This window comes from Vicugna pacos, chromosome 10 (genome assembly GCF_048564905.1).
Source record: "Vicugna pacos chromosome 10, VicPac4, whole genome shotgun sequence".
In the NCBI taxonomy this organism is placed as follows: domain Eukaryota; kingdom Metazoa; phylum Chordata; class Mammalia; order Artiodactyla; family Camelidae; genus Vicugna; species Vicugna pacos.
The window spans coordinates 29,037,799-29,051,478 of NC_132996.1; the positions used below are offsets into that span (position 1 = coordinate 29,037,799).

At 42.7% G+C, this 13,680-nt stretch overlaps 1 protein-coding gene across 1 annotated transcript; it reads right to left on the reverse strand.

The window, feature by feature from the left end:
* Nucleotides 1-12,313: 12,313 nt before the first annotated feature.
* LOC140698964 (olfactory receptor 52K2-like) lies at nucleotides 12,314-13,258 on the reverse strand. Its single transcript, XM_072970770.1, has one exon. It carries the CDS (start codon nucleotides 13,256-13,258, stop codon nucleotides 12,314-12,316), a length of 945 nt encoding a protein of 314 aa, XP_072826871.1.
* Between the last annotated feature and the right edge of the window lie 422 nt (nucleotides 13,259-13,680).

Sequence of the window (13,680 nt, forward strand, 5' to 3'; positions counted from 1 at the left end):
AAGATTTACTGTCTGTATTTGGTGCCTTGAGCTCTTCATCCAAGGGGATCATACACCCTTTGATTGATGCTGGGAAGTTTGCAGCACAGGCTCAGTGTCTGATAGTTGCCAATACCACCAGGGAAGGTGAACTTACAGGACAGAACAAAGATATTTGAGAAACTAAGAAAAAAGACCCCACTGAATTATTAGAGTCCATTGGAAGGTGAAGGTGAATTATCAGGACAGATGGATGACTACCAGCAGTGGTCATGTGTTTGGATTAATGTCCACCAGACACAGTAGGCTTTAACTTAGCATAACATTGGCTTAGCTTTGTAGAAATACACAGGACAGGAAATAGAGCAGTTCTCCATACTCAATCCCATTTTGGGGCCCCTACAATGATGTAGCCTCTTGGACCCCTCATCCCTGCAGGGATGTGAATTGTTGAGGATAAGAAAGGGTGAGTCTAAAATGAATTACTTTCTACCTTGACACAGAGATCCGTGAATTGACTTCCCAGTGGAATTGTGTCATTTCAATCATAGAGGTCCCAAGATGTGTGCCACTGACCCCGAGTCCAGGTACAGTCTCAGTCAAGACAATCAGCTCTTTGTACCCAACATTAAATACAGCGGCCACCCCAATTACCTGCGAATTAAGGATAATTGTGTGACCAGTGGTGTTTTTCAGTATTTAGCTATCATCTGTCTTGATAACATACATGTAATGGGAACTATCAGCTTGGCTATAAAAACTGATAAAAATTTGTCTTTGCAATCTCTTTAGTTGCTTGTGGCATGTATCACATGCTAATGCTTATTCATAACTTCTCTTGTGTTTGTGGAGAGGTTCCATGTTGGCAGGAGGTCGTGTTATTTCCTCAAAACTAGTTAGGATGCTGACTCAAGTTGTCAGCAAGATACTACAAAGCCCCAGGATCCTGAGTGTAGGATGTTAACCAAGTTTCTTGGTATTTCACTCAGATTCTGTTACTTTTAACCACAAGTTGTCTCACTACCCACAAGTTTAATGATAGGAAAATTTCCCAGCTTGGAATGAGGCTTCTTAAGTTATGTCTCAATGACAATTGACTTTTCCTAATATTAGGAGATCTTGATCCCATCTTCCACAATGATCCATTTTATTCATAATGGATTGCAAGGAATCTGGGGAGTTGGTGTGGTAACTAGATCACTTGTTAAACGATCACACTTTCTCTCACAGAATTAAGCCAACATCCTTTGCTAAGAGCTATGAATATTGACAGTTTATGATATTCAGGATATTATTCATCAGAACAAATTTGTGATTTGAATTTGATCACTGACTTCTGTCCCCTGATTTCTGTATTCAGATTCCAGATACACAGCAGGCCCATGTTACATTAGAGCTCATGGTAAATTACCACCCTGACTTCTTTGAGGTCTTTTTCTGGTCTTTAAAAAACCTGACTCCCACCCTAAGTCTACATGTTTTAAGATGCTACAGAGAATGACAAATTGAAATGCAATCTGAGGTGCACTATTCTTCTCCCGAAGATCTGTATTGCTAGTTGCCTCCAGGTTCCCTAGAGGTTGGGAAAGTGTGAACAAAGTGCCTCCCCATGAGGACTCACTCATTTGAGGTACATTATCTGTGCTAAGGAACGCACAGTGTATTCATATATGAGAGCTCCAGGTTCCTGAAATGTGTATTCTAAGCAGATAGCTAGCTTGTCAATGGAGTCTGATGTTAGCAATGTTCAGCACTGGAAATAGAAAGTCTTCCAGATTCAGTAAACTTTTAGTTCAAGTCAGTGTCACCCAATCCAGCTAAAGTAACCAAAAGAACATTTAGTTTACCAATCTACATTTGGAGGTGTAGTCCCGAAATTGGTCTGTACCTGAGTCAATTTTCAGCTCACATCGCACTAGTACATACAGTGGGGTCTTCATGTTTAGCATTTTTAGAAGTAGGCAAATCCTATTGCTATTTCAGCTGGTGGCTGTGAGACTAGAGAGTCAGTGCCTAATCACACACCAAAGAATACTCTAGAATTCACATAGTACTTTCCAATTCCTTAAGAAAATTCCTATTTCTAGGAAGGTAGAAGTTTGTGATGTGCCCTTTTTTAGTTAGCTATGAACCTGGCACTCAGCTGTTCTCTCATCAGAAAACTAGTAATTAGTTTTAAAAGACTTGCTAGTTCAACAAGAAACGTATCTAATGGCTTTTTTTTTTTTTTAATGGAGATACTGGGGTTGAACTCAGGACCTAGTGCATGCTAAGCATGCACTCTACCACTCAGCTATACCTACCCCCATAATTGCAATCTTTACAGGAGTTGTTTGGTATTAATACTGCATTCATAACATAGGATGTAGTTGAAGTCATTTTAAAGTATGACCTCTGTTTAGCAGAATATAAAGTGAAAACCCAGAATATCAAGTTATCTGTTAAGGTGACACCCTGACATTGCTTTAGTCTTGGATGGGGTTGAGAAAAGTCTACGCTTTCAATAGACACCATAGGTGATTTCGGCCCAGCTCGTCCAGTCTTTGGCAACTTATAAAAACTGTTACTATAGAGTACGTTCTAGTTATAACCTTTACACACAGTTACACACTCAGAGGTAGGAAGAGGTTGCTTTGAGGAAGCAGTCATCGTGTCTTCAGATGTTTTTTGACGATCTTAAAATGCCTTTCAATACAGATTTCTCCAGGAGTCAGATTTCTTTTTAATATATTGAGAGAGATTTATTTTGAGGAACTGGCTCATGTGATTATGGGGGCTAGCACGTCCAGTATGTATAGGACAGGGCGGCAGAATGGAAACTCCAGCAAGAGCTGATGGTGCAGCCTTGAGTCTGGAGGCAGTCTGAAGACAGAATTCCTTCCTCTTCAGGTATTTTTTTTTCTTTTCTTTTCTTCTTTTTTTAACAGCAGCTATCAGAAGTAATGCTCTTACATTTGCTTGATGAAAGCAAAACATTGTGCATTTAGAACTCAGACATTTTAAATAAATAGCTGGGTCTGAAGTCCACTTAAACTTTAACAAGAGAATCCTTAACTATGGGTTTTCATGGTTAATTCTTAGTTCTTAATTGTTCAAAAACTCTCATGTTAGAGACAGCTTTAAAAAAGTGTAGTGAAGAATTGATCTCACCCAAATCTGGTGATTTGGTGGGCTGGCCTTTTCTCTAGTTTCCTGGTAAGTGATCTCTAAACTTTCGGAATGCCATGCCTGATAAATGTCTTTACCTGGGGGCTTTGGGCCACACCAGGTAGTCCCGTGTGGTTTAGGGTGATGGTCACACGGTATTCACCTGACCTCTGGAGGGGCTGGAGACAAGTCAGCCACATGAGCAGTCAGCCTAGTCTATGTGACCAAGCCCCAGTCAAGTCTCCGGACATAAGATGAGCAACGCTAGAGGGAAAGTATTCCACGAATGGTCTCACATTGTTGCCAGGACAGTTAGTGCTTCTGTGACTCCACTGGGAGAAGGCAACTGGAAGCTCTGTGCAGGGCACCTTTCTGGATTCTGTCTGTGCTGACTTAAACCTGTATCCTTTCACTGTAATACAGTGTGGCGACGAGTATAACAGCTTTTAGTGAGTATTTCGTCCTTCCAGAGAGTTACCAAATCTTAGGGTGGTCTTGGAGATCTCTGAACATGCAACTGGTGTCAGAAGTGAGGGTGGTTTTGTGGACCCCAAACTCTGCAGTTAAAAATCAGAAATAGAGTCGTCTTTGGACTGCTCTACCTTCACAGAAATTCATCTCTATTAGAGAATATGTTGCCTGTTTAAATACCAAATTAGCACTTTAGTTTACCTTAATTCCAAATATTCAGATTCTTTCACACTGGAGATCTTTTGATTTCAGTGATTTCTTTTAACTCTGTGAGTCTCAGACTTATGTTCTCTAGTGTCTAAGCTCTCATGTTTCTGACAATAAGCCTAAAATAGGGCTGTCCTCTCCAGTTTATAATCTTATGTATGTTTTTATTGTGGTCTTTAGGTATCTCTTTTGCTATGAAAGGCTTTGCTTTAAGTTAGGAAAATCAAGTTCACTGACATAAATGCACTGAGAAGGAAGTGTCTCATCGATTTCTTCCAACTGGCATAATTGGCTTTGAGATTTGGGCTTTTGCACTTTCACATGCCCTGAGCAAGAGGCTGAGGACACGCAAAATTTGGCTGATTGGTGTCATTTCCTATCAGGTGCTCTATACCTATGAAGAAGGATCATAGTAGGAAAAAAAGGTTGGGGATGCCTAACTTGGGATGATTGGGGTTCAGGTAAGGATGTTTGCTGTTAGAAGGTACTGGTATTTTCTCCTGGCTTCCAATGTAATCTGACTATTGAAAATGATCATGGTCCAGCTATCACCTATTTTATATTTACAGACCTTAAGTAATTACCTCCCACATGTTTTCAGTCTAGAAACCCTAGACATTTAGTGGTCATCATGCCCCATGCCGTGTTCAACTCTGGTCACATCAGAATTGACTAAGTTTTACATTCCCCAGAGAAGTGCTGCTAAGTGTTTATTTTTGTTTTTTTTACAAATAGAATTCTTCATAAACACATCATTGGAACCACCTGACAACCAGGGTCGCTACTTTTCTGAGAACTAGGAAATTGCTGTTCACATATAATTGAAAAATTGTGCTCTACACTGGAATTTGACACAACATTGTAAAATGACTATAACTCAATAAAAAATGTTAAAAAGAAAGATCAACTCAACAACAATACCACCAACTTAGAAGTAAAAAAAAACACTAGGAAATTGCTTTCTTAGACGTTTAAACACTGAGCTCTCAGCTGAATGACCTACTTTTTTTATGTTTACTAATAAGGAGACAATTTTTTTATTGAGGTACAGTCAGTTTACAATGTGTCAATTTCTGGTGTACAGCACAATACTTCAGTCATACATGAATATACATATATTCATTTTCATATTCTTTTTCACCATGCTTACAAGATATTGAATCAGACAATCTTTCTTGATAACTGAGGTTAGTAACTGAGCCAGACTAAAGATAGAAGATCTAAGAATACAGATAGGAAAAAGCAGGAGTCAAGAATACTAATCAAGGACTAGGCAGAAGACTATGTGTAGCCTCATTTTCTTCATAGGTATACGGGGTGTGCATGTGCAGTAGGTGAAATAGTGCCAACAAGGGGGTGGCAGGGGTTAAGGGGCCAATGAATAAATCCCAGTTGAGAGTCTAGAACACTGTACCAGTGCTAAGTTTTGGAGGAAGAATATGATACTTAATGAGAATGCATGTTCCTCTCGGAAAGAAATCTCATCTATGCGGCAAACAGGCATACATTTCCCAATCTCTTCTTTGTGCTGATCTCTAGCTAGAGCAGACTTGAGGCCATACAACCCTGCAGGTGAGTGATGGACTTGTTCCATAATGCATATAACAAAGCATGTCTTGAAGTCTAGGATATGCCCATTGTAAAACATATATAAAGTTGTTTCCAAACTTAGATATGCCCTTTAAGAAAATCTCTTTAGGGGATATAGGCTCCATAACGTAAATTCTTTAAGTTAGCTGCATATTGCTTCTTCCAAAGAGAAGGGCATAGAGATGAGTGGGATACTTCCATTCACTAGTCATCAACCCAGTGATGATGAATCACTGAGATAGTGGGGAAGCTTCCACTAAGAACAGCAGTTCCCGAGGGTCTTCCTAAGCTTTGTGCCATGCTGCTCAATTATGCAAGTCAATACTGAGCACCTAGTAGCTTATGAAAAATGCACTTGGATGACTTCAAAGGGGAAGGCAATTCTGCACTTGGACAAAAGTGCAGAAGGATGTGGGGAAAAATAAGTTATTTCCTTGCCACAAAGAGACTTCAGTTATAGCATGAAATACCGTTTACTTGTGCCATTTCAGAAGACATCTTCCATACTTCTAGCCATCTAAGCAATTTCCCCTCTACTTAGGACTCAAACAAGGTATGAGATGAAAAATCCCCCAGGACATGAACACAAGTGCTCAGCCTGAGGTTTTGGGTATTGTTCCACTAGCCCATGAGGCACAAGCCTACTTCCCATTAGAAAACCTGCTCAGACTGGCTTAGGGTACCTGGATAACAGGAAACCACTGGTAGGCATGCACGAGCTTACTCAATCTTAAGGTAAGCTGAATAACTACCAATAGAATTTGACACTGAAGCAAATCCTTAAGAAATGCTAGTAGAATGCCTGAGGAGACTAAGGGATAGACAGAATTTCCACTTCGGAAATGTGTTCAGTGTTACCAAGTGGACACAAGATTGAGAGCTTATGTCAGAGACTGAGTGAAAGGAGCACTGGGAGAAAGTGGGAGGAGGGGGGAGATGGCGGGCTTCTGAAAGCAGCCAGAGACGGGGGAGTTCCCACGCTTCCCACCTAAGCCTATCCATGGCCTTTCTGCCATCAACCCCCTTGAAACACCATCTGCCTGTGGCCATTCCCTTTTCTCTGTTTAGCTTATCTGAGGAGGTGGGAGAGAAGGGGAAGGAGGGAGTAAGGCAGAAAGGGGTTCTGTTATGGATAAGGAAGAAAGGACTTTCAGTAGACCAAGGAGTCCCTCAGGAGTACTCGATCTGGAAAAATTCCCATTTGGGCTCCTTTGGGGAACTTCACAGGGCCCCATACCGAAAAACCAGAGGCAGAGCCACTGGCTGATTAAACTCAGTTTTACTATTTGACCCATAAAGGGTATCATGGAGATTTTGCATTCCTTCCCAATCATAAGAACAAGGAGTGATCTATTTGAGTTAGGATTCTGGGGGTAAAAAAGTCAGACTCAAATGTTTTATGAAGTGATGTATCTCAAATTTGGAACAGGCTGAATTCAAGGAGCCTAAGAAACTTGAGGTTTAGGGGTCTAGAACTGGAGATTTGCAGGTCTCCCTTGGTCCAGTGTAGCAGACACTGATGTGCCACCAGACTTCCCTTTAGTGAAGCATTTATGTCCCAAAGCTGTTGCTACCAAGCAGCCTTTCTGTTGACTTCTCCAGGACTGTCTCAGCCTCAGACTTCAAGGCCACAGCTCTTCTAGGGCAGCCCAACGACTGACCAATGAGGGAGTAAAATGTTGTTGATGTAGCCAAGTCTGGAGAAAGCTGGAAGACCATTCTGAAAACAGAATTAGCCAAGGCTACCATTTGATCTGTACAGTAGTTTGATTTCTCTGCATACTTTACTCTGTTAATGCAGGGCACTCTGACATCCTGCACAACTCTAACATCTAATGCTATTTAATTCAGTAGTCACGAGTCACACATGGCTACCGAGTGCGTGAAATGCAGCATGTTGGAGGCCTTGTTAAGTCACATGCATTCCAGAAATGAGAAAAGAAAATGGTCAAGTTTGACTCGTGGATAGATCTACTTGTGAGTGCAAGGCAAGGCTGCATGGCTGCCGCACGACAGTCCCATTCCAGGGAGGCCTGGAATGACAGTGGCGGGGGGGAGTCCTCCCAATGGGCACAGCTTTCCCTGTGCACTTGTGACTGGTGCCTGTGAAGTCCTTACGTCACTACAAGGACCATCCTATTAGTCAGATGGTCGTCTCCACCGGAAGGACCAGCCTGATTTACTACTTGTATTTACTATAAATTTATTTGAAACCATGATTTCCCCCTACATTGGAAGTAGAACTTTATCACAGATTAAGCGTCTGGATTAAGAGTATCCAGAGAAGAAGTGGATACCCATATCTCAGAAGGGTTCCTATTTGGGGAAGGAGGGAATCACAGCTGCCAGGAACACTTAGAATACCCCTGGATCTGGAAGCTCAAAACTTGTTGCATTGGAACTTTTGATTCGGACATTCTATCACCACTCAAGAAAAATCTTCTGCAACAAAACTAATTTATGTACATCATTGAAAGGAATGTTTGTAAAATCAGGCCCTCTGGCTTGCTGAGGCAAACTCAATGTCAAAAAGGCGACAATTCCATCAAGGGCTAGAAAGCAGGGTTAGCGCCCCTGGATCATCCGATATTTCTACCTTCAGCCTCTTTCATTCTTGAAATACCTCTTTTAAATTACATCAATAGAGTTAATGCAACATTAATATTTGTTGAACTTGTGCTTATGTTGAACAACTAATATTTAACTTTTTGCTACACAAGCCAAATTTCACTGGGGAAAAAGGGCAGAAACCAGAAAGGCACAGTCCCTACCTGCATAGAAGAACATTCTAGAGTAAAAGCTTGAGAAATGAAACTGATTATTTTTGCCTGGGTTCCTCTGAAAGGCGAGCCTGAGTGAAAAGCTTATTTACTGGTACTTAATTAAGGATTGTAATTCAGGAAAGCAGGAGTGAGGAAAAGGTGAAGTAATGTACAGAAGAAAGGCAAGCCAATGTAATGGTGTTTTACCAAGCTGATCACCATTTTGTAACAAGTGTGACTGAATGCTTAGCAGCATGGCAGCATCTTGTAGAAGTGCACATGAACGGTGTCATATTATAAAAACCTGATTGGAGTAGGGATAGGGCGAGGCGAATTTATCTTCTAGCTTCCATGTCCTGTTGATAAAGGCTGACTGCCTTAAGTGTTAACTTGTCCTATTTCTCGGTTGCCCATACATGACTACCAAGTAGGTTCTACAGGACCTTAAGACAGGGTCAACAAGGAAGCCTGGAGTGGGGACGTAGAGATGAGCCTTTTGGGCATGAGGTGAAGGACTGTGTGGAACTGCCCAGCCCACATGAATTTGAGTAGGCTCCACACAGAGCCGTTGCCACAGCAGTGGCTGGAATGAAACAAATGGACAAAAGTCCAGGGAACACATGACGATGATAAGACCCAGAGTGGTGTATACAAAGTGTTCAATATATTTCACTCCTTACACCATGCATATCTACCAGTGCCACCCATTATATCCAGCTCTCACACCACAATATGTAAGCTTTTCTGTAAAAACAACATGCTTTCACTTCTTCCTAGAAATAGAAGGTGTGAATTCGGTCATTTATATATTCCCCTTCGAGGTAGTAGCCAGCTGCAATTTCTGGTGGGATTTATGGCTTGAGAATGAGTAAAACAAGCTATAATCTCTAATGTCACAGCTGACCCTAAGGTTGTATTTGATATTCATCTCCTCTTCCTCCACCACTCGTAGATTTTTCTTATTCTTATCTACCCTTTCAACTAATATAGGTTGCTTGCATAGCGGGTAAACTAGATCTTTACTCCCAAAGAGCCTGAACTGTTCTATGTCTTGTCCTTGTCAGGCTAGTTGCTTCCTTTGCCCATACAGTATTACCACTGAGCATGGAAAAATCCAGACATGCTGATTAATCCGCTGGGTTCCTGGTGTGTTCCTCTCTGCCTGCACTGTGCAGCAACAGTCCTAGCTCATCATGGTAACCAGGGTCAAGTAAGCTGATCAGCAGAGATACACATTTTACCTGCTAGTGCACTGACATGAAAAAGCCAAAGAGACCAGGTGGTAGTTGAGGCTTCAAGCTCAATAGAAGTTTAACCAGAACTCTAGTAGAAATATTCCCTCAAACTGAACAGAGCCTCAGACTGCGAGGACAGGAAGTCTAAATACCAAAACTGGAACTCTGGGAGTGATGATGAGAAAAGTTAAACCTATTCCCATTTCATGGTTACTGGAATATGAGTTCTAGTTATTAGGGACATGGTTCCATATGCTGGATGTTGGTTTAGAAAATATTTTATTCTGGAGTACAGCTCCCCAGCTCTGCAAGGCCTTCCCAAACTAACATCTTGGCTAAACCATTGATAAAGCCATTCAAGCATTCAATTCGACCAGCTCCTTCTAAGGAGGTATATGTAAGTTCAGTAACCTCTATAGCCATTAAACTGTCATTGCACCTCCTTTCAGCCACTTAGCCTAAAGATGACGTTATACAGTATGCCATGTTGATGGATCAGGAACACTGAGGTACACTGATGGTGGTACTGGAGAAGGTACTGTGAGTAAAGAAGGCCAATCCATATGTAGAGAAAGAATATACTTAGCAAGGGCGGATCATTGCCCACTTAAGCCTGGAAGGTGTCTGATGTATTTGCTCTCCTGCTTGGAGGCATGGGGTGGGGTGAGGGTATGACAGCCGCCTCTGTAGCTGACAGACTGGGCATTCAACAGCGGCCATAAGTGGACCAGCCTTGATAGGGAGCAGCCCATGTTGTTAGGCCCATGAATAGTCTCCACCTCTGTGACTATGGCCACCCTGTTCATGGACATACTGAGCCAGCATTCGGGGGCCAGAGAGGGAAGCTGGCAGACGTTCATTAGGTAAGTCATCTGCCCCTGTAGATGAGATCCCAAGTAGGTGAGAGCCTTCTTAAGAGCGGGCGCTCTCTGCTGGGCACTAGGTGAGAAGAAAAAGGCCTGAATGCTCTGTGCCCACTCCCATGGCCCCATTAACAGATCTATTCCCTGACATGCTTGTCCTCAATCCTCCAACCTTATTGTTTCAGGTCCCGGACAAACTATTCAGCCTGTGCTACTGCTGGGTAGTTAGTGTGCATTTGAACCTTAGGTTACTTCTCCCTCCATCAGATATTGGTGACTGAATGCAGTGCCAAGTTTACTGCCAGCACTTAGCAGCGGCACGTGGGGATACCGTGACGGCAACTGTAACGCAGCGGCAGTCCGTTTTCAGCTAGCACCAGCACATCTCCCAGCCCATTTGTGAACCAAGCCTTAGTTCTTTTCCCTCTGCCAGTTAGTCATAGGAAACACCTCACAAGGCCGTAAGTCTGAGGGAGAAACTCTGCTGTCAGAACATGGCTTCTGATGCTCTGAGTAACTATTTCTACCCGTACATCTCGGTTTCTATCTGGATCATTTTCCTTCTGCCTGAAGAACTACATTTACATTTTTTAGTGCAGGCCTAATAGTGACACACTCCATCAATTTTTGTTATTAAGACCCATCCTTTCATCTTCTTTGCTGAAAGACATTTTCACAGGTGCTAGAATTCTAAAGTGGTAGTTCTTATCTATTCCAAGATAGAATTCCACTGCATTCTGTCCGCCACTGCTTATGTTGAAGTCAAATGTCAATCTAATTGTGGATCCCTTGACTATAATGAACCCCACCATCCCTAGCTATTCAAACTTTTTCCTTTAATTTTCTGCACTTTTTCAATGTGTCTAGGTATAGCTTTATTTATATTTAGCCTTCCTGGGGTTACCAGAACGTCTTGATCACACAAGGCTCTGTAAGTACCACTGTAAGGATTTTTCAAGGTTCGACCTTTCTCTCAGAATAAAACCCAGGGTTTTAATTAAATAAATAACATAAGTGGACATGTATTTTTAAAAGTTTTTTCTGCCTTCTATGATGGGAATAGCACAAAGGGTTGAGGGACGAAATAAGGAAATAAGTAAAGAGGAACTACAGTAATCCAGAAAAGAGAAGATGATGGCTCATAACCAAGGTGGTGGCATGTATGTGCTGAGAAGTCATCAGACTTTGTGTGTTTGTAAAATGTGCCAGTGGGATTTCTTATCAGATTAGATACAGAGTGTGAGCGAGAAGAGATGCAAAGATAACACAGGACTTTTGAGAGGCAGGAAGGAAGCAGTTGTGGGATCACTGAGCTGAACTGGGTCCTACACTTAAGCACTGTCCCTGCTACTTCAGGGATGGCATGCAGCCCTGCACCCTCATTTAGGATGCTGGGAAGTCCTCGTTAGGTGACTGGCAGTGTTGTCACTAGGCCCAGACTACAGCACCAGGTTTCCTAATTTCATATTCGCTGTGTGATGGGAAAATTTTGTGCCTATGGGCTGCATGTGTTCATGCTTTGTTGGAATGCTAAACTCAAATGAGTGAATATACATCAGGTAACAAAATTTCCTTTCACGTTTATGACTAATCATGGTTGCTCTGGTGTTGGAGGTATCATCCGGCTAGGTGAGCCTTATAATATTGGACTCGTACTGGAAGCAAAGCCATTCCTTCTTTATGAGTGATATGTGACTTATTGGCTGGTGACATTCCTTGTGTAAGAATAAAGATAAGCAGATGTTTGTTTTGGAAACAGCTTCTTTTAAGGCATGCTACACTCTATGTTTATGTGTTTTAGTATTTACTATTATTTTTAAGGTTTCCATCTATCCCAATTATACTCAAAACAAACAAGCAAAAGGTTTTGACCATATAGGAACTAAACGTAGAACATTATTTCTATGTGTGTATGTGTGTGCACACGCACGCACATGCTTGCTTATAAACTAACTAAACACAAGGCAACTCTGGAGCCCTCTACTTACTATCATCCCCTCACCCCCACTCCAGCATTCAGTCTGTCCCACTCTCTCTCCACCTGTCCCTCACTGTCCACTTACACATCCTTTCTCAGGAATAGTCCTAAGACGCGCTCACGAATCTGCTTGGTCTTGACCCCATAGATGAAGGGATTGACCATGGGTGGGAAGAGCAGATAGAAATTGGCAAGGAGAATGTGTACATGTGGGGCAGCCCAGCGAGCTACACGGTGCATGACCGAGGAGATGACCACAGGTGTGTAAAAGGCTAAAATGGCACCTATGTGGGACACACAAGTCCCACAGGCCTTGTAGCGGGCCTCCTTAGAGGCAAGCTGCAGAACTGCACGAAGGATGAAGACGTAAGACAGGACAACAAACAGCAGGTCCAACACCACTATAAACATGGCCACAGCAATGCCATAGATACTATTGAAGCGAGTGTCCCCACAGGCCAGCCTCACCACGGCCATGTGCTCACAATAGCAGTGGGCAATCACAGGGCCTCGGCAGTAGTGGAAGCGTCTGAGCAGAAACGGGAGTGGAGTCATTAGTGTCACAGCCCGAGTCACAGCAGCCATGGCAATCTTGGTGATAAGGGGCCCAGTCAGGACTGTGGTGTAGTGCAGTGGCTTGCAGATGGCCACATAGCGGTCAAAAGCCATGGCCAGCAGCACTGCCGACTCCATGATAGAGAAGGAGTGGAGAAAGAACATCTGGACCAGACAGGCATAGAAGTTGATCTCTCGATGTCTGAACCAAAAAACAGCCAGCATTTTGGGAAGTGCTGTAGATGAGAGGACCAGGTCGATGGCTGCCAACATGGCCAGAAAGAAGTACATGGGCTCGTGGAGGGCTGTATCGGCCTGAATGATGAAGAGGAGGGTGCAGTTGCCAAGAAGGGCCAGTGTATAGGCTGAGCAAAAGGGAATGGATATCCAGATATGCAAGTGCTCTAGGCCAGGGATCCCCATCAAAAAGAAGACTGCCGGATGAGTTGAGGTGATATTGGAGGCTGACATGGCCACTGGGAATTCTTTCTCTTGTCTAATTCCACAGGGCCCCTCCAGGGAGTATCCAACGTCTGCAGAATTACAGTGTTCAAGTTAAAACTCGGATCATTTATGTGGAAGAATTGACCCTTGATCCTACTTCTGGACCTTAAAAGAAATTAGACAATAATCCTAATATGCACTGTAGAACATTATACATCATCTCTGCCCTCAAGATGCTTATAAAACTGTTGGGTGGTCAGGACATTACATAGAAATGAGCTGGAAGGCAGCCTTCATAAATGAACTGAGTGGATGAAGAGTTTTCTGTGGTCTTTGAGTGGCCAAGGACAGCGTTATAAAGGATATAGGCACCTGTCTAATTCAACTCTTACCCCAAAATATTCACTGTCCTCCTTCTTCCTCCCATCTCAGCCTCAATTATGAAAGGG

Coding starts and splice junctions, on each gene's coding strand:
- LOC140698964 (XM_072970770.1), bottom strand. CDS start 13,258: ATGTCAGCCTCCAATATCACCTCAACTCATCCGGCAGTCTTCTTTTTG.